Below are 19,299 nucleotides of genomic sequence, written 5' to 3'. Positions count from 1 at the left end.
TATTATTAGTCATATCACTTCTGTTCTTTACCGGTTTTGTTACAATAGCGAGTACCAACATGACAGAACTTAATGACATATTTACATAAAATAATGCGCCAGGGTTTTCTTTTCGTGGCTGTAATTAGTGTAATTTGATTAGTAAAAAATATTTCCCAATTTTTATCTGGAAATGTGACCTTGGAGAAAAATCCCGCATTACATAATTTAGGGATTTTGTCCCCAACCCTTTTGCGCAACAGTTGGTATTGCTGTGATTCCACCATCTTCCATGGTCAGGTTCAAATCGAAAAGTTTTTTTGACAATTTTTTTGTTAAGGGAAGTTGATATGAATTTTTGTGGTTCCGAAACTATTTGTGCTGTTATTATCGTAACATCCCTTTTGATTAATACCTCGTAAGCGTTTTCAAGTGTTTGAATATGAATAATATCATCGAGTGTATTTACAAGTCGTGTGACGAAAGCAACACAAATTCGGTGGAAGTTTCATCGTTAATAGATTTCGTTAAGCCCTACATGCCCAATAATTTGTGAGTATTGGACACTGGCAAGCAATGAGGGTGAGTAATTTCTGTTGTAGAAGCGAATTGAATGAGTTACGAGCACAGCTAGATCCAGACTCTGTAAACCCTCACATTGGGTACTCGTTTTTTGAAAGCGTTATGAGCACATGGGTTTCAAAAATGCAGGGTGATGACGGCAACACAGGCTTATCAGAGCTCCATAACAGCTTCAGTCAGAACTTGTCTCAAAATGAGTCCAACAACAATACGTGTAACTTTCATTTATTAAAGTTTACTTGTTATTAGTCTAACAATTTTAGTTCCTGTGAATTTAGAGGAACGAATTTGTGATTTAAAATACAAACTAAGTAAAGCTAACTCTGAATTAGATCTTGTCAAGCAACAATTGGCCGCGTCTGAAGAACAAAACGAAGGATTGATTGCTGAATTAGCGTTACGCAAAATTCAACACCGGCAAGTTTTAATCTTTGCCCACTTGAAAATACATTACGTGCTTACAGTGAACAACATGCCAGTGAGTCTTCTGCACGTCAAGGTGACGATCATGAAAAAGATGAGCAGATAAATACGGCCAATAAACAGCGGGAACATCTACAAAAACTTCTAACAAACTACGAGAAGCACCAGAAACTCTATGTGGCTCAAATTAATACACTTGAAACTGAGGTAATAATAATAAACATTTCGTATTAAAAAGCATTATTTCAAATAAATAAATTGTAGAATAATGTCTTGAAACAGAAACTAAAAACTTGCGAAAAAGTAAACCAAGAAAATAAAGTAACCATGATAGAGCTACGAGAAGATTTAGAATTAAAGGATGCAGAAATATCGACTTTAAAGGAATCTCTCGATAATTTAAATTCCCAGTTAGTGGAAAAAATAGAATTGGTTGAATTTTACACCAAAGAGCAAAACTTGGCTAGGCAAAAAATTCATAATTTGGAAGATGTGATTCGTAATAGTACCCTTCGTAGTAACAAGTCTGTGGTAGAAAGTGAAACGAAACGGACGTCCAAGCCCATTTTTAATTCTCCAAAATTGTTGAATCAACTGGCAAATCCAGTTACCCCCAGATTGTCAAGTAGCCCCATAAATTTAAAAGACTGTGGCGCCTCCAGCAGTCCGATTAATTCCTCACTGGAAAGTACTAATTGTAGCATTTATGATGTCTCAAATATCGGTGTTTATACGTTACGAAGCCCTCGAAAAACTCTCCAGGAAGAATTGGCAGAAGTTAATCTTGAGAACACTGACAACGAGGAAGAAGTAGCTCGTTTGTACAAAGTGGTCAAGGACCAAGAGGAAATCAAAAATAATCTCTGGCAAAATATGAAGGAACTGTCTAGTGAGAACGAGATTCTCCGGAATAATAAAAAAGAACTTACCAACCTTATCAATACTCTTAACGAAAAAGATGAGATTATTAAAAACTTAACAACTCAGTTGGGTAACCTGAAAGAAGCCGCGAAAGCGGACGATAATAACGTGATCAAAGTTGTTGCGTCCGGATTGTGCAAAGTTGACACTAACTTACGCGAACAGCTTTCTGTAGGTGATGAGATTCGAGAAAAACTTGCTGCTTTGAGTAATCACTTGCATCGGAAAGTGTCACAGGAATTAAAAAACGCTTCTCTGATAAAAAATCTGAAGATAAGACTTCGAAGAGAGCAATTGTTGAATTTAAGTTTACGAGCTGAATTGTGCGAAGCTACTGAAACTTTGAGCGAGGAGCGCAATAAGTGGTGTGTGTCGTTCGTGAGCGAACCAACGGATCCCAAAAAAACAAACTTTGCAAAACAGCAAAAACGACTCGATCGAATGTTGGAGAAACAAGAAGAAACGGAGAAAGCCCTCGCTAAAGAAAAAAGCATAAATACGAAACTGTCGTCAAAGTGTCAAGAAATGTGCGCCAAAAATGAGGCACTTGAAAGCGATCTCAAGCACTGTCACGAGACGATTCGCAGTTTAGACGCATTAAAAACCGAATTTGAAATTTTAAAAACCGAACACAATCAACTAAAGAACGAGAGACTGAAACTAGTGGAGGAAAATCGTAACTTGAATGAGAATCTCCACGATTATGTGAATAAATTGTTAGTGGAAACGACTATAACGGGCAATCTGCGGGCAGAAATGAATGTCTTGGTCGAGGAGAAGCGATATTTGGAGAAGAGAATGGCGGAGAATGTTGCCAAGGTGGGTAAATTAAAAAATCAAATTGTAAAAATGAAGATGACTAGTGATTTGGCGATCACGAAATTGTGCGATGAAGTGTTGGAGAAAAATAATGAAATAAGGAGTTTGCGAAAGCAACTGGAGTGTGTGAATATTGATGCGTTTCTCTCTGAAAGTAACAGGGAGTTAAGATGGTAAGTTTAAAATTGTAGCATAAACACTGGCGCTAATTTGGTGGTTTTAGTGCAATCTTGGATATTTTCGAATATTTCAACTGCGACCGAGGTGTGCTAGAGGAAGAAAAGGCACTAACAGACGCAGAGTTTGTCCTAGATTTAGAAAAAGAAATGGTTCTTTTGAAAAGTAACATCAAACTTGTTAAATTTCTTGCAGAATTAAATCAACATCAGAGGTACGTTATTCATTTATTTTCGGGTTTAAAAAAAAGTTTCACACAGTGATGAGTCTGATGAGGCTTTTGACGAATTGCATGAAATTTCCATGAATCAGGAGCTGCTCGAGGACACTTTTCTTTCTTGCACCAGTCAGATTTCGCACAGCGAGCAGGTGCGTATCATTTTGTGGAATTAAATTTGTAGCTTTGGTTGTAGGATATGTTTGAAGCAATACTACCCTTGCAATATGATTCATTTTTGAGTAACTTAGAGTTTGAAGAGGTGGATTTAAAGTTAGTAAAGCGACGAAAACTTCAATTTTCGTAAAACAGTGTTTTATTGTAGGCAGTTGTCCGTGAAAGAAATTGAGGAGAAGTTTGCAAGTCTTGCCTTAACGTTAACCATGGACGTTGCAACGTCGAAAAAGCGATGCGCTAATGAAGAAGAAAAGTTCAATCAATTGATTTTGAGTTTCTTCACGTACTTGAATTGTAGTATGGATATTATGAAGAAGTTGTGTTGTAAACAGAAAAGGAGCCACAAAACGGTCGTGAATTACTTACAGCAAGTGAAGGAAATCGGCGAAAAACTTATTAAATCTGCCGTTGAATGTGGTACTTTGCGCTATGAAAAACGAATGGCAAATTGCTGGAAGTTGGTGATTAATTATGTGGCGATCTTGACTCACGACAATAAGCAAAGCAAAGAGTAAGCTTGTAGGTTTTTTCCTAGATTTTTGCTTACTATACTAAAATAAATTTCGTAGGTCTTTGTCTTCACACAGTTCTGTTGAAGACCTCCAAATGGAACCACCTCTTGAGTTAGACAGTAGTAAAGATGTGAATGAAAATTTACAAGTAGTGCCTCTAAGGTTTGGATTTTGATTGATTTAATGTCATACACGTTTTTCCATTTTTCAGACCAAACCCGCCGTCAAGAACTAAATGTTATGTTTGTTTGTTTTTGCTTGTTTTCATAATTCTAGTTTTTGCGTTATTGTTTTATGTTGATCGGTTGTGCCAAAGTGGCGGCAATCACGTATGTCCAGTTCAGAAGTTAACCAACTTTTTCATTGAAACCAAATATTTGTGTAATATTTAATGATTATTTTCTTACAAAATACATTTTAAAACTGTTCCTAAAACTAACCCTTAATGCACACCCCACTGTTCCTCAAACGCTGAGCAAAGTTTCGTACAAGTAAGTGCCGCAGAAAGCGGATAATTGCTAATGGAAAGCGTCTCTTCAGTATAATCCACATTCACACTCCCTCGAGCCATGGCCCCCACGACAACGGCCACGGGGTCCTCGTTTTTCGGGACGAGCTCTGCGCACTTCACTGTTTTATTTGACGAGAAAGACATTGCGTACTTCTTTATGCCGACGGGGAGATGGTCAGTGACCGGATTCTTGATAACTTTCAGTAACTTGGGGCCACTTTCGGCCCGAATCGAGTATTTGTGCAACAACTGCACCATGAGACCCGCAAACCGCTTGAAAGTCCGTGGTATGCGGGTCTGGGGGTTGATCTCAATGAGCACGTTGTTTTCCGTATGGACGTACACTTGCAACAGTCCGGCCCTGTTCAGGGGACTGTCAAACAGCATTAGGAGGCACTGGTGCGTTATATCCGGCCGGTAGAGAGCTTGTGAGCGGCCCGAATTTTTTAAAATGCTCACGTGGTCGTCACAGTTAAGCAACTCGAACTTGTTCCCCACCTTGACCGTCTCGAGCTGTGCCCCCTCAAGGATGATAATAAGGCGCTTTTCTTGGTTTTTGAGATGGGTTTGTGTGAGGTGCTTGGGTGTGGGGTCGAATTCGTACTCGTCGTTTTCGGTTTTTAGTTTACGTTTCTTCCCCATTTTGTGAGGTTATGTCACAGATAAACAAGGTTATGTTATACACGTGACAGCCAGTGTTGCTTCTAGTTCGTGGCTTTTCGGTAGATTCCGTAAGAAATTTAAAAATTTTGGGAAATCGAGGCATTTTTCAAAAAAAAAAAAAATTAACTCAAATAATAGTAATATCTATTATACTCATAAAAGAACGCTTGTTTGGTTGTACTTAAATCTAATTTGTTTTTTTTTGGTTTGTCTTCATAAATTAATCAAAGAAAATATTCTCTCCATAAGTTAGCAGAAGAATGAGGTATTAATAACTTAAAAACAAAATTACATAGCATGCTAAATAATGGTGTGTCGTCACACATTTTTAATTTTTTAACATCTTGTCAGAATAATACAGGCTGAGTCAATTGTGAGTTATTTCTAAATTTTTGTAGATATGCAACCAATAATACTGATTCCAGCAGATTTGATCAGTAATTATTAAAACATTTCAAAATTAATCGACAATTACATTATTCTGAGTAGTGTCAACTGTGTTTAAACAGTTTTGCTAAAATTTCATTATGAACTATTATTATTTAAAAAATAAAAAAACAATGTTGATCCAATTAATGTTTTTAAAAATCAAACAGAAATTTATTGCCACTGTCTAAACTCTGTAAATCTATGTCTTCAATTAAACTGTGGAAAAAACACCAGTCAACAATTTTCGGGTCTAAAAAATTATTTTTTTAATTTTTTAATCTGTAGTATGTATTTGCTTGCAACTTTCAACAAGGACTGTTCAGAGGAAAAATTGCTTTCCGAAATAGTTTTTGCAACATTTGTCCCAAAATACATTTCTTCGAGCAAAAGATAATTTCTTGGATTATTATAATCAATATTTTCTATTGTAACGTTTAATAAGTGGGGTTTTTACAGGGCCGTCTCTAGCTTATAACCGCCATGGTGCAAAGTTTTAAGTGCCGCCCTTATCACTTATTTTTTTTACAAAAAAAACAGCTTTTTATTTTCGGTTGTTATAACAATTCTCCATTTATCTAAAAAAAGGTTTATCGCCTTTCAACATTTAAGCACAGTTACTTTAATAACATCTGGGAGAATCTGAAAATTTTTTCCTAGTTTAAAAAAAAATTGTAGTAAAATGTATCAGGCACGTAATTTATATGATATTATTTTGAAGAGTTAAAAAGAATTTGCAATTTTTTTTGTTTCACTATCCAAATCTGAATTAGAAAAAATGACGTATACACTTTTTTTAAATTGAAGATTTTTTGCAGCATTAGTCCTGCGTTACCATCGTTTATTTGAAGGGGGTTTCAGAGTTGATGTTAGAAGTTATTTTTTATCGCAGTGTTGAAGCAGAATAAAATACGTAATTTCCTGAACAAAAGAAACAAATTGATCACCTCCAAAGAATTTTTGGCAGCGAAATTTGCGTCTTTTCAGTACTTTATTATCAAGCTTACACAGTTATTAAATGGCTTAAATGGTTTACATAAAGAATAAAATAAAAACTAAAAATCATATTTAATACTTTAACTTGCCGCCAGGGTGCCTCCTTGCACCCGCGCTTAAGACGACCCTGCTTTTTATCGGCTAAATTCCTGGAAAATCTGTAGCCTTTGCAGTTCCTATTATTTTCATTTTTTTTAAAGAATAAGCAATCAACACGTGGAATAAAAATTCAATCATTTTTTTAATCTTTATTGTCGTGAAAATATTTTTCAAACTGATTTTTTACATTTTTTTGTAAATGTTGACTTTTGGATAAATCGTTAGATCTACCGAAAAATCGGTGGGTCTGGCAACGCTGTACGTGCCAGTTTTTGCGTATTTTTTGCATGTTTCTGTTTTATCGTCGCAATGTTTCTGCTACTGGCCGCTGAGAGTTCTTTTGGCGTTGGTGTAAACAATCGTGTGTGATTCTTTGCTCAGACGCCAACAGGGAGTTTGATTTGAGAAAATGGCGTCTGTTGGCTTGATGGTGTTTAGTGTACTGACAAAACATTGAAGAAATTCGACGAAATTATTTAAAATGTGTGTCGTATTAACGTAGTATTACTGTTAGGAGTAAATCGTTTTTGTGTTTGAAGATGACAGCTAACATGTATCGTGTCGGAGGTGAGTGTTTGGTGATTTAATTAACCGGCTTCGCTCAAGAGGAAGTCTTTCTCTCGAGTAGTCCAGTTTGATAATTGCGATCGGGGTTCGATAGGTGGATCTAATTGTGGTGATTTTTCGCGCCGCTGCGTGCTCGCGATTTTGTCGAAACGACGGGACTATTAATAAAGCCATCCGATTGTAATTTTACACTTTGGTAATTATTTTGGAGTGTCCCGTCGTGACGCCAGGTGCTCAACCTTTTATCTCACCTGGTATCTTTTAATCAAACAAAAGGAGCTGCCTCGCCAGCCCAATTACTCTCCCGTTTTTGCGAATCAAAGTTGGGAAAAGTTAGTCGCGGGTCGCCGTGAGAGGTCATTTTCCCCGTTAGGCGAGGAGGATGTCCACTGTTATTGTTTACATTTCCGTTTTTTAGATTACGTGTACTTTGAGACGTCATCGACGTCCCCGTACCAGATCCGGCGAATCGAGGAGCTGAATAAGACGGCATCGGGCAATGTGGAAGCGAAGGTGATGTGCTTCTACCGCCGGAGGGACCTGCCCAGCCAGCTGATCCAGCTCGCCGACAAACACCAATGTAAGTCAAGTGGGGCCCTTGTCGCGATTTCCGTTTTTCGGCGGTGCTTCGTCGGGGCGACATTCTCGCTTTTCACGCATTCTAAATGAGTGGAGGGGCAAAAGTCTTGATTAGGCGATCGATATTCGCTGACTGTACCTGTCTTGTCACCGTCCGTGGTGTTGTTTCGCGAAATCCTGCCGCAACTGTACTCGATCAGACCGCGTCGCTATGACAACTGCGAGATGCTTGTTCTTTTATGCAAGACTGTACTTTTATAATTACACACAAAAAGTAGATAACGAAACCTGATGCTTGATGCCGGGGCGATTGTTGTCATCGGCAGGTATTCACCTCGTTAATTTACCATTTTATACCAGGGCCTAGATTGCGGCTTTTTACACCTATTTTAATCCCGGGTCGTCTGGGTCCATCGATTGTTTTGTTTCAAAACTTTTGCTAAATGTAAATTCATTACAAACATGATTAAAAGATAACAACCCTTGAGTTTTTTACCAGCTTTATTCGTTATACCTGCGAGGATTTTTTATTAAAGACATCTGGTGGGTCTGGAAGCATTAGGGGAGACTGGGACAAACTGGTCCGGTTGGGATAATTGTCACTTAAAACCACCATCTTATAAAAATCTCCAATCTTGTGCATTTACGGCGTGATAAAATTATGTTTTTCCAGGTTACCGTAACGATATTACAAAATGCAACTTTGCAGCACTGCTTTTGGTGATTTTTTTGTTCTATTCGTTTACCTGCACTGACTGATTTTATTTGTCGAGAAGCAATTATCGGGCTCAAATGGTAGGGTAAAGTAGGTTCTTTTTTCTTTTAATGTGAAGTTTTGCCAAGTTGAATTATTTGATACCACATTTACTAGAAATAAATCAGATGAAAGTTTAATAATTAATGCAATTTAGAAGTCGCTCCAAAAAAATGCGTGACTCGTGTGATAAATTACTGGTATCACAATGGAGGTGTCTGTATTTAGTGTGCTCGTCGTTTTTGTTACTTTTATATTGGTAATTTTTAAAGACTAAGGAACTAAGGACTACGGGAACTTTTCTCTTTTTTATTAGAAAAATACATCAAACTTGCGATTTTTTTATCCCTTATTCTGACCTTTAGTAAGTAATGGAACAATTTGTCTCAAAATTTGTCAGTAACCAGTGACGTATTTATCCTGCCGCCCAGGACCACGTAATTTTGCCGCTCCTGTCTGTGACATTCTTAAAAAAACAGTTTTGTAATTTGACGCCATTTTGATGCTTTAAGAGATATATTAAAAAGAGCAACGTCATCAAGTCTGATGCCAAAATACCTAGTCATTATTTGACGGAACATTTTACGAAAATTTTTAGGTTGGCAGGAAGTAAATTCGGGACTGCTTTTGTGCCAATTTCAGGAGCGTTATGCAAGATTATTAGCTGTTTCGAAATTAATGAAAATGCCAACGTTGCATTTTCTCTCAAAATTAGCTGTTATAAATTATTCATGCACTTCAAAAAAACAATAGCTAATGTAATAATAGTTTCAATGAGATGTCTAATCATTAATAACTATTTTGCAATTTAGAATTTGGTAAAATTAATTAACTTTTATATAATTTTTATAATAATTAACTTTTTTTAATAAATCAATTTATTTGAATGAAATAGCGAACTCAGTTCTAACACAGATTCTCTAAAAATGCCAGATAATAATTCTGAAAATTAAATAAATACCTAAAAAAGTTCTTTGTAATGTGCACTATATTATTAAATGTCTTCATTATTTTGTAAGATATTTATTAAAAATCACCCTGTATGCATTTATTTAAGAAGTTCTTGTTTTTTAATTACGTAGCCATTTTACACTTATACCCTTTTTCCTATAATCTCAGGTTATTACTGACTTTTTTCAAAGACATTCTTCTGTATTTTCTATAATATGAATTCAAACTCATTGGCTAAACAATTACGAACTTATAAATTAAAAAAATAAGTCGAAAACAAAAAATCTGATCAATTGATTTAAAAAAATGCAGTACGTCTATTTACTACGTGTTTTTTTAATTAAAGTAAAGATATTTTTGCCGCTTCTAAAATACTGCTGCCCTGGGCTATGCCCATTCTGTCCACTTGTAAATATGCCACTGGTTATAGCACAGAATCTTTTACATAGAAATCATTTTTTTGTGACTTATTTTACCTCAAAAAGGCAGTTGCGGCATTACCATTGAGACAATAAAATAAATTCATGGGTTTTATAACAGCTCACGGTTTAAAACAATTAGATCATATTGCAATGGTACACGGTTTAAATACGCTGAAGACAAAAATGCACCAACTGACTTGAAGGCGATTTGATGAAATTATTTGTGGATTATTTATTATTTTTGTAAGGGCTCCGGTTGTTCGCGTTTAAGAAAAAACACCGGGAAAGGGAGAATAATTTATTTCAGGCAAGTCCTCTTTCTTTGTTTTAATGAGTAGACAGTTGATACAAAATACTGCTGTGTAAGGTCACATGGCATTAAAATAGTAAAAATGTTGTAAAAATGCAAAATCTTGCCGTTGGCTCTGTTCTGTTTCAAGGTTAGTGACACTGACCAGCGTAACTTGCAAGATGTAAATTTGAACTTTATAATTTTATTCGACACTTCCTAGGTTTTGAAAGTAATCGTAATCATAACGGCGTGATGACGTTACAATTTTTTCCAGAGGTCATGTTTCCCGAAAGTGTAGCATAAAAATAACTGATATTAAATACCACCTTTGAAATTATTTTATTTTATTCACTTGACAGTTTGAGCTGTAGTTATTGGTTTATAAATCCTTTTAAATTAAGCTTATAAATGGTTATCGATCAAATACAATCTATGCTAATATTAATTTTGTATGTGTGTGTTTCACGCACATGATTGAAATGACTTATTTACGACATAATTATTCATTTCTAAAGGTGTTACGTTACTATGTAAAATGTTCTAAAAACAAAAAATCATTTAACAAAGGACTTCTGGAGATAATAAAAATGACGATGTCGTCTCTATCACATCGATCTTGAAATGAATATTTCGCATATTTGTCACAGTTTATTTGTTCTCTGAAAATTAGTCGATATTAATTAAACAAATTAATCTCGTAGTTCAAATATGAACACGATAAGTATGTGTGTGTTAGTAAAAGTCAATATTTTATTCATTGTGCATATATGCAAATAAATTTTGTGTTCTTTTGTAGTTCACCAAGGGCTTTTAGAGCTGTTTTTTATTTAACTTTATACATTTTGTCATAATAAAAATGACGTTGAATTTGTTTTCAAATGTTCAAACTTTCTGCAAAAAAGTGAGACAACATAGAGGATAAAATATGTATGTATAATGTACTTATTTAATGCCTCTTACTTAATCACTGCCTTAAATTGATTGCTTTCTAGTAGCGAATTTCACTTTTATCTCAATGTTTTTCTTTATTTTGTTGTAAATGGTGTTCATGTGACAAAAGTACAAAGTCACGTATTTTTTTAATATCAATGAAATTTTTTACACCTTTGCATCACAAATTTGAAAATACCTGTGTCTACCAACGCTATTCGCGTTATCGACATTTTGATTAAATATTGATAAGAGTTTTTCTGTTTTAGTGAAATATAAATTTGTGATTTATGTTTACGTAATCGTGTAAATAAACCTTTGAACTCTATGAGTTTGCGAACTAGACTGTTATTTGTATAAAAAAAGCAGCTAACGTTGTGCAGTGAAATTATTTAGTATTTTTGTGGCTACATGTTGTTTTTTAAATAAATTGATATAATGCATAGTGTATGCATAATTTTCCGCTTTGTCAACTAAATTCCATTTTGGTTGTAGCGAGAGGCAAAAGGAACAAGAAGCGGTCGTACGAGCTATGTTATTTTCTATGACATGAATTACAAATACGTTCATGTACTTAGTTTAGTCAATACTTGAAAATACATATTTACAGGGTATTCCACGTTTTACCACCGCTAAAAAATACATAAATATCAAAGTATCGGCAAAATAGCAAACATTAGGAAAAATGCACAATAATAAGTTAATAAGTCACGGTCAAAACTCGGGAATACCATTTCATTCCGTTGTTCATGTTTTTTGCGCAAAAAGTGAACAGAAAAAGAGTACAAAGAGTAAATTAAGGAACATGAAACATCTCAAATTTATTGGGATTTTGCTATTAATTTTATTTTTGCTAATGTTGAAATAAAAAACTTATGCGAAGCTTTTTTAATAATGTTGGTTTATTCAACTCTAACAAATATAATAATGAAATGTAATGAGATTTGTGAATATTTTTATAACACTATTTCATTCAATTTTATATTACAATGCATAATAAAAACATCAAGTCTAACCGAAAATAATTTTGGATCCGAGTTATTTGATTTTATTTAAAACATGTTTGTTACAAATTTTACATAAACAAATCTCTGACGTATTCAAATACATACACACACTTACATTGAAAATTAATTATATACAAAAGTAATAAAAAAAATCAAAGTAGGCCATGATATCATGTGTGCTTTATTGTCGTTATTTTGTCAATAAAGTGTGTCACTTTTCAAATTAAATTTACCACATTATTCACAACTTTTTAAGCTTGGATAAGTAGATAAAGTTATAGCATTTTTAGTAAACTTTTAGACCAGTAATTTAATTTTACTACACCTTCTGTATAAGGTTTTAACTCCAAAATTATTCGAATTTTTATCACATTTTTGGTCAATTCTATCAATAAGTACACATTTTTCCGTGTAATATTTTTTCTGTTTCTGATAAGGATGAAATTTGAATCACGTGGTATACAGGTGTCCGCTTTTCGAGCTCCATTATGGGAGGTTAAAAATATAAAAACGAAAATTTTTGTTTTTTTGTAATAATTCAAAAACTAAAAATGACATCAAATTTTCTTTCAGACAGTTGTTCAGCATAAAAATGCGCAACTTTGCCCTAATTTAATTGACCTCATATCTTTTATAATAACTAAGGTCCCCACGGCGGAACTCAAAAAACGGACATCCTGTATACATAAGTTAAAAATTATTTAATTGGGTATTTCTGTATAAAAATCGTAAATGCCTTGTTGTCACCAGGTGCCTTAGACGAGTCAAACGGCAGCCCGGTGTCGGATTCGGGCAGCAGAGGTTGCGAATCCTTAAATCCAAAACAAAGGCACCAAATGAAACACCGCGAGTTGTTCCTATCCCGTCAGGTGGAAACGCTACCGGCCACTCATATCCGAGGCAAGTGTTCTGTGACGTTGTTTAATGAGACAGAATCGCTCAGTTCCTATCTGGGCAAAGATGACATGTTTTTCTACTGTCTGGTGTTCGATCCGACCCAAAAGACGTTGTTGGCCGACAAGGGTGAAATTCGCGTAGGTAGCCGGTACCAGTGCGACGTAACACCTCTACTAAAAGAGGGCGAAAGTGACGAACGCGACCTCTCCGAACTCGAAACCCTAATCTGGACTCCGGACCACAACCTCACCGACCGACAAATAGATCAGTTTTTAGTCGTTTCGCGATCGGTGGGGACGTTTGCCCGCGCCTTGGACTGCAGTTCGAGTGTCAAACAGCCCTCGTTGCACATGTCGGCGGCGGCCGCCAGCCGGGACATTACGTTGTTTCACGCGATGGACACTCTGCATCATCACAACTACGATCTGGCGAGTGCTCTGTGTTCGTTAGTTCCTTCGAGCGGGCCGGTGCTGTGCCGGGACGAGATGGAGGAGTGGAGTGCGTCGGAGGCTAATCTGTTTGAAGAGGCGCTCGACAAATACGGCAAGGATTTCAACGATATACGTCAGGATTTTCTACCGTGGAAGACGTTGAAAAACATCATCGAATACTACTACATGTGGAAGACTACGGACCGCTACGTACAACAGAAACGTGTCAAAGCCGTCGAAGCTGAATCCAAATTGAAGCAAGTCTACATTCCCAACTAGTGAGTTTGCGTCTTGGGTCTTGGTAGTCTAATTGAAACCGTTTCTCGATTGTTTTTTGCAGCAATAAACCAAATCCGGCCGCACTTAATAATAATAAAGGTGTCGTCAATGGTAACAGTAACGGCAATTCAGATACAGCTGTCTCGTTGGGGGGTAAATCGTGCGAGTCTTGTAATGGTATGTATGACATTTATTATTGTACTATGTAGGATTGTAGTATTTATGTAGTGATGGTTTATTGTTATTGTGCACCCAGTTGTCACTTTTCTGTCAGTGTAGATTGTAGATACCCAATTTTACATAATACTGAAAGAATAATGCGGGTCTAAATCGATTGATATTTCGATACCGAATCTTTCTTAAAGTTAATTGTTTTAGTTACTCATTTTAAATTCTTAAAAATTAAAAACCGAGCAATAAAGAGGAAAAAACAATACGTTTTAATGATAATTATAATGTTCACGGTCAATGTTTTTAAATAATTATTTAAGCTAAATGCTCGCATTTTTTTAGTATTAACATTCCATTTACTTTCTGACGACTTAATCGACTTCACTTGAAATTTCAATCATTGCATGAAGATCTACATGTACAAATTTAGTATACCGAGTGATCAGTTTCAATGTCGAACATCATTAATCTTTTATTTGCTTGTCGTTTCTACGGTGATACTAGAGGCATTTGTAATTTGTTTTGTTGTATAGAAATATTTAAAGGCAAGGATAATCATATTTTGTATAGGTGTTCGGGTTTGAGATTGATCACCCGGTATGTATTTAATTATTCATTACTTGATAATTTAATCGTATTCAGGGTTCTGATATAAGGTAAAAATAATCTTACTGATAAAAAGGAAAACAATTTTATGACGATGTTTTTATCACAACACTAAAAGTAAACCTTGAGTTTAATAAATTCGGTCTTTGGTTTATATTGAAGCATATCTTGTTAAAAGGTATTAAGGTAAGAATTCTTTTTTCTTTGTACAATTCTGAAGAATTGTACACAAATCTTTTAACTGCCTTATGGTAAAATACTAATACATACCGTATTCTAAATACTATTATTAATCGTTCAAGAACAATAGTTCGCATTACAATCACAATGTCAGTTGAATACAGCAAAAAAACTAAACTCTAGACTGGTATTTAATTTCTCGCGTCTTTAGAAACTTAAAGAGAAAGATTGTGGTCATTAATGGCTCATATAAAAATTGTTTAGGGCTAGTTTTGTCACAGCCTAATAACTTTAATTGTTGGTTATTTGTCTATTGTTGGTACAATAAGACGGAAGAAGGAAGTTATCCAGTAATTATACGAACTAATTCTCTAAGTTATCAGTATCAAATGAAATATTTTTCTACTGAATACAAGCAGTCATTAAACAGGCCAAAAAATCACCTCATTACGCCGAAAATTACCTTATCTGAGCTAAAAACACACAAAAAGGCGAAAAACTCCATATAATTACATAGTTCAAAATCGTTAATTTTATTTTTATTTTTCAAATATTTATGCGTATTTTTGAGCAAAAACTTCTTCTGTGAAATTTTGTTTCAGCTGACTGAAAAGTAGTATTTATTTAACGAGTTTGAATGTAAATCGGATGCTTTATTTCATGAGTTGAGTTTTAAACCACGAGGGATAACGAGTGGTTTATCATTCAGGTGAAAAGCTAAAAAATATATCACCTTTCAACTAGAAACTCACTTGTTTTTCATTTTTAAGACGAGTTACAATAAGCTTAAGTCGGCGTTAAAAATAAAATTAAGAACTAAAAACAGAATTCTTGGGTTTTGGAATTAAATTTGACATGTTATAATGTGTAATATTGAGTAATATATCTGTTAATGTTAACATAATTAGTTCAGATTTACAAAAGCGTTATTAAATGAATTGCAGTCAAATGTCGAATTAATTGATCATGTGACCAATTTAACCAATCAAAAGCTGGGATTCACGGCTTACTCACATCAACTTTTATTGTCTTGTGTAAACTGGCTTTAAATATAATATAATTTATTAATATTACTGCAGATACAGTGTCTAGAGATTTCAGGTGAAGTGTCACTGGTTAGTAAAAAACGACCTCTTATCGTTATTCTGAAATACATATGAATTTTCTATTTTTTATTTAATTTTATAAATTAATGTACAATTTAACGTGAATATGACAGGAAAGTGGCACTTGACATGGTTGCTCCAAATTTCAACCAATCATTTAACTTTAATAAAGTCATGTGATCAGATATTTGACACTTAAAATGTCAGAACCAGGTAACTTGATTAGGCAACCTTTAATTCTTATAGTGACGGTATCCACTCAATGGTACGCTTGGGGCCCCTCGCACATGCAGTGTCGTCTTTGCCACCAGTGTTGGCAATATTGGAAAAAATACGGCGGCTTGAAAATCCCGACCCGTTTCGGCGACGGCGATTTCGATAACGGCGGCAAGAAAAAATCGGGTAGCGATGTCGACGACGACCGCACGTCAGCAATGCCACACCGACCGCATCGTTGCAACATCGGCGGTTGCGGCAAAGAGTTCAAACTTAAAGCCCATCTGGGGCGACATTATGCCACATCGCACGGCATAGTGGTGCGTTCAGGGTCGCCACGACCTATAATGAAAACCCGTACGGCGTTCTATTTGTTTACGACGCCGTTGACAAGGATCTCCAGGAGGTTGTGCAGGCACATAATGAAACCTCGGCACGCGGCACGTGCCCCATTCTTCGCGATCAACATCCAAGCCGTCAAACAGGAGTGCGCCGCTCAAATGATAGGCAAATCGCTCGCCGATCTCAAACAATTGCTGGTCTATCGAAAGAAGAATCGAGGAAGCGTCACAGCGATCGCAACGAGATTGGGGAATCCCGGCTCTATCACGCCGCAATGGCTCATATTGACTGATAAAGATAGTTTGCCAAAACCGGAAAAAGTGGCGTTTCCGAAGCCCCCCAAAGCGCCCGACGGCAGTTTAGTCTACGAAAGGGTGCCCAATAAACCGGAGGCCGACAAAATACCACTCAATAACATGTCACCGTCGCTAAAGAGGCGTGCGTATGATGAAATGAACGGAATTGACAGTAAGTGTTGTTTGTGTGCTTGTATTACTATTACTGTTTTTGCATTTTAAAACTATTTCTCGTTTCTTTTTATTGGCTTCTATTCCGATCTGGATTGGGATGACGGTGAGTTCGGGTTATGTAATACTAAATTTAGTTTGATTTCCCTGGAATGCATTGTTTGGCTGGAATTGAATAAATAACCGAGTATTTTCTGGAGCGAATTCAAATTTCTAAAATCTACAAATCCAAGCTTCGCTTGCTTGAATTATGACAAAAAGGCCGTGGTTAGCCGTCCGCAAGTTAAGTAAAAATTATAAACGATACCTATGTGTAAACAGTAAGGCCAACTGAAGATAATTTATGGTATTAAAAAAATTATCAATGAAAATCCCTTTAATAAATGAGGGGTTACTACTTTGTTTAATTCCCCCTACTAATTCCATCTTAAAAAAAAGAGAGAGATGTTTTTAATTGGATCTTTACATCAAACATTGTTTTTAGTTCATGTCTAGCATAACATCTAACACTTGATATCAAGTGGATGTTAAATACCTAGGGAGGTATAGGGAGCTACAGGAGAATAAAGTATCACTTAGCAATTTGATTATTTTCCTAGCATTTACATTATTTTACTTAGAAAATGACTTAATTACCTAGCAATTTGTTAGTATTAGTAATTTTTGTCTGATGTTTTTTAATGAAATGTGCGGGCGCCTAATCACGGCCTAAGAAAAACGGGGTGTTACTGGTGACACTGTGGATGTTATTTTAGGTTCCGCGTTGAGTGCGCCGCCCCCGAAGCGATTGAGCAAAGATCCGATTTCGATGGTGCGTCCCGATCAGTATTCGATGATATCGTCGTCAATAGTTCCCGGGCAAGTGTTGCCTCGACATATATCTCAGATAAACGGTAAACCAAAAATCGCACATATGACTAGGGCTGGTTCCGGTCGAAAGCAGGTCATAAGCTGGATGGATGCCCCTGATGATGTGTATTTTCGAGCGACGGAAGGGAGCAAGTGAGTAGATTAGTTGTGGTTTTATTTGAATGGAGGATATCTATTGTGTTTTGTTTTTAATATAGGAGGATGAGACGACAAGTAACGCTAGCAGAATTGAGAAGAGCAGCTCGTAAGCCGTGGAGACAGTTGAAAACCAAAATGGAGGAGCATCCAATTGTGGTACTTGATTGACAATAGATTTGTGTATAGACGTTCGTGTTGTCATCATCAAGTGCTCAGTGTACACGAAACTGGTGGAACACCTCTAGCAACCTTTTATTAAACGAATTGTTTTTAAACTTGGTATTTGTGTTTTTGAAATCATGAAGTGTCTTTTATAATAATTTTACAAATACGTTATGTTGTGTATATAATATTTATACAGTTTGTTGTATCAGGTATTTATTCTAATAGGCAATGCTAGGTGGTGAAGAACTGTATATTGTACAATTTGTTTACTGGCAATAATCCAAGTGTTGGAAAAACGTTGCGGGACTAGTCTTATTGACAGTGAAAATTATGAACATTGACACAACTATGTAGATACCATTCTATTAAATTGTGCTACTTGGATAGGATCATATTTCAAGTTGTAAAACGTAGAATAATTTACATTTTTTTCATAAATAAACAAGCACTTAGAATACACGCCAGTGTTTCATTCTCACCTACAATCGATACTAAACTTACACCTTTTTTTCTAAATCAAATGATAATACCGTTTTCAAATTTTTGTTAAAAAAGAAATCAAAATATAAAAGAGACGGTTAAAATAACTATTAACGACGCCCATCATTTTTAAATGAAGTTGGCTACACAGTTGTTGATAGTTTACTATAAAAGTGTAACAGTACTAACAAATTTGTTTGAGAATAGTGACGTTTGGATTAAATAGTTATTGGGAGTCACTCATGGATGAGGTTTGATTTTTATGTACATCAAATCAGTAAACAGTACAGTTTGGTAAATCACCAAAAAAATTCATTATGAGAAGCCATTTTTTGCATTTTTTTCCTCTTGTACACGAGCCGCACAGCGTGGAAGCGAAAACATCAATGAAAAGTTATTGGTTATTGGGTTATTGTATTCAGTGTTGACCGTGAAAAGTTTTTATGCACAAAAAGTGAAAACTTTTTGTTAGGCAAAAATATCAGGGTGTCACAATTACACGTGATAAATAATCAGTTTTAAACGAGCATTCGGTTTAACAAAGTCATATCACTAACATCTTCGTATACTTGTGTTGCTCCGATAAAAAATTGTGTACGAGCGTCAGTTTCAAGCGCGATTTTCAATAACTGCCACAAAAGTTTAACTATTTTTTATCCCTATTTTTTCGAACGCAAGCCTTCCTAGTCTGAAGAATTAACGCGTGGATTGCCAACGGAGGACAACATTTTGAACACCTTCATAACGGCAAGTGTGACATTGACCTTATTTTGTTTTTACGCTATTTATTTTCGACAATTTTTTCTTTATGAATGAACGAAAATATATTGGGCAAAAGTTGATAATAAAAATGATTTTACTGGTTTTGGACTGAGTACAGCTCTAAGACATATGACTTAATCGACCTTTTGTTCATCAGACTCATTTTCTTATTTCAATTAGTTAAA

At 35.5% G+C, this 19,299-nt stretch overlaps 3 protein-coding genes across 6 annotated transcripts; 2 read left to right on the top strand and 1 right to left on the bottom strand.

Moving 5' to 3' along the window:
- Window positions 1-248: 248 nt before the first annotated feature.
- Window positions 249-4,242, top strand: LOC664402 (ELKS/Rab6-interacting/CAST family member 1). Of its 2 annotated transcripts, none has more exons than XR_010333294.1 (11): window positions 249-531; window positions 582-775; window positions 825-978; window positions 1,026-1,191; window positions 1,249-2,897; window positions 2,948-3,115; window positions 3,162-3,270; window positions 3,315-3,391; window positions 3,444-3,814; window positions 3,865-3,969; window positions 4,019-4,060. XR_010333294.1 is itself a non-coding variant. In XM_008197712.3 (11 exons), exons 1-11 carry the CDS (start codon window positions 422-424, stop codon window positions 4,197-4,199), a joined length of 3,276 nt encoding a protein of 1,091 aa, XP_008195934.1. In that variant the 5' UTR covers window positions 250-421; the 3' UTR covers window positions 4,200-4,242. The 2 variants fall into 2 exon arrangements, 1 of the variants encoding a protein (XP_008195934.1); XM_008197712.3 differs by having other exon boundaries at window positions 250-531; window positions 3,444-3,806; window positions 4,019-4,242.
- LOC664400 (uncharacterized protein) lies at window positions 4,182-5,027 on the bottom strand. Its single transcript, XM_970407.4, has one exon. It carries the CDS (start codon window positions 4,958-4,960, stop codon window positions 4,250-4,252), a length of 711 nt encoding a protein of 236 aa, XP_975500.1. The 5' UTR covers window positions 4,961-5,027; the 3' UTR covers window positions 4,182-4,249.
- A 1,830-nt stretch (window positions 5,028-6,857) lies between these two features.
- MTA1-like (Metastasis associated 1-like) lies at window positions 6,858-18,331 on the top strand. 3 transcript variants are annotated; one of them, XM_064355432.1, is made up of 8 exons: window positions 6,858-7,069; window positions 7,488-7,649; window positions 12,755-13,610; window positions 13,673-13,788; window positions 15,921-16,701; window positions 16,777-16,805; window positions 17,455-17,701; window positions 17,767-18,331. In XM_064355432.1, exons 1-8 carry the CDS (start codon window positions 7,042-7,044, stop codon window positions 17,873-17,875), a joined length of 2,328 nt encoding a protein of 775 aa, XP_064211502.1. In that variant the 5' UTR covers window positions 6,858-7,041; the 3' UTR covers window positions 17,876-18,331. The 3 variants fall into 3 exon arrangements, with proteins under 3 accessions (XP_064211502.1, XP_975498.3, XP_064211503.1); XM_064355433.1 differs by lacking the exon at window positions 6,858-7,069 and adding an exon at window positions 7,269-7,425; XM_970405.5 differs by lacking the exon at window positions 16,777-16,805 and having other exon boundaries at window positions 6,860-7,069; window positions 15,921-16,700.
- The last annotated feature ends 968 nt before the right edge of the window (window positions 18,332-19,299 follow it).

Source organism: Tribolium castaneum, chromosome 3 (assembly GCF_031307605.1).
Source record: "Tribolium castaneum strain GA2 chromosome 3, icTriCast1.1, whole genome shotgun sequence".
Lineage (NCBI taxonomy): Eukaryota > Metazoa > Arthropoda > Insecta > Coleoptera > Tenebrionidae > Tribolium > Tribolium castaneum.
The sequence above is the reverse complement of the archived record's forward strand: the minus strand, read 5'-3'. Positions and strand labels throughout refer to the sequence as shown.

Excerpts from the sequence above, each read along its gene's own strand:
- LOC664402 (XM_008197712.3), top strand. The coding sequence starts at position 422 with ATGAATAATATCATCGAGTGTATTTACAAGTCGTGTGACGAAAGCAAC. Across the intron at positions 3,116-3,161 it reads GAATTAAATCAACATCAGAG|TGATGAGTCTGATGAGGCTT; the intron begins GTACGTTATTCA and ends AGTTTCACACAG. Across the intron at positions 3,970-4,018 it reads TTACAAGTAGTGCCTCTAAG|ACCAAACCCGCCGTCAAGAA; the intron begins GTTTGGATTTTG and ends TCCATTTTTCAG.
- LOC664400 (XM_970407.4), bottom strand. The coding sequence starts at position 4,960 with ATGGGGAAGAAACGTAAACTAAAAACCGAAAACGACGAGTACGAATTC.
- MTA1-like (XM_064355432.1), top strand. The coding sequence starts at position 7,042 with ATGACAGCTAACATGTATCGTGTCGGAG. Across the intron at positions 13,789-15,920 it reads ATCGTGCGAGTCTTGTAATG|TGACGGTATCCACTCAATGG; the intron begins GTATGTATGACA and ends TAATTCTTATAG. Across the intron at positions 17,702-17,766 it reads CGAGCGACGGAAGGGAGCAA|GAGGATGAGACGACAAGTAA; the intron begins GTGAGTAGATTA and ends TTTTTAATATAG.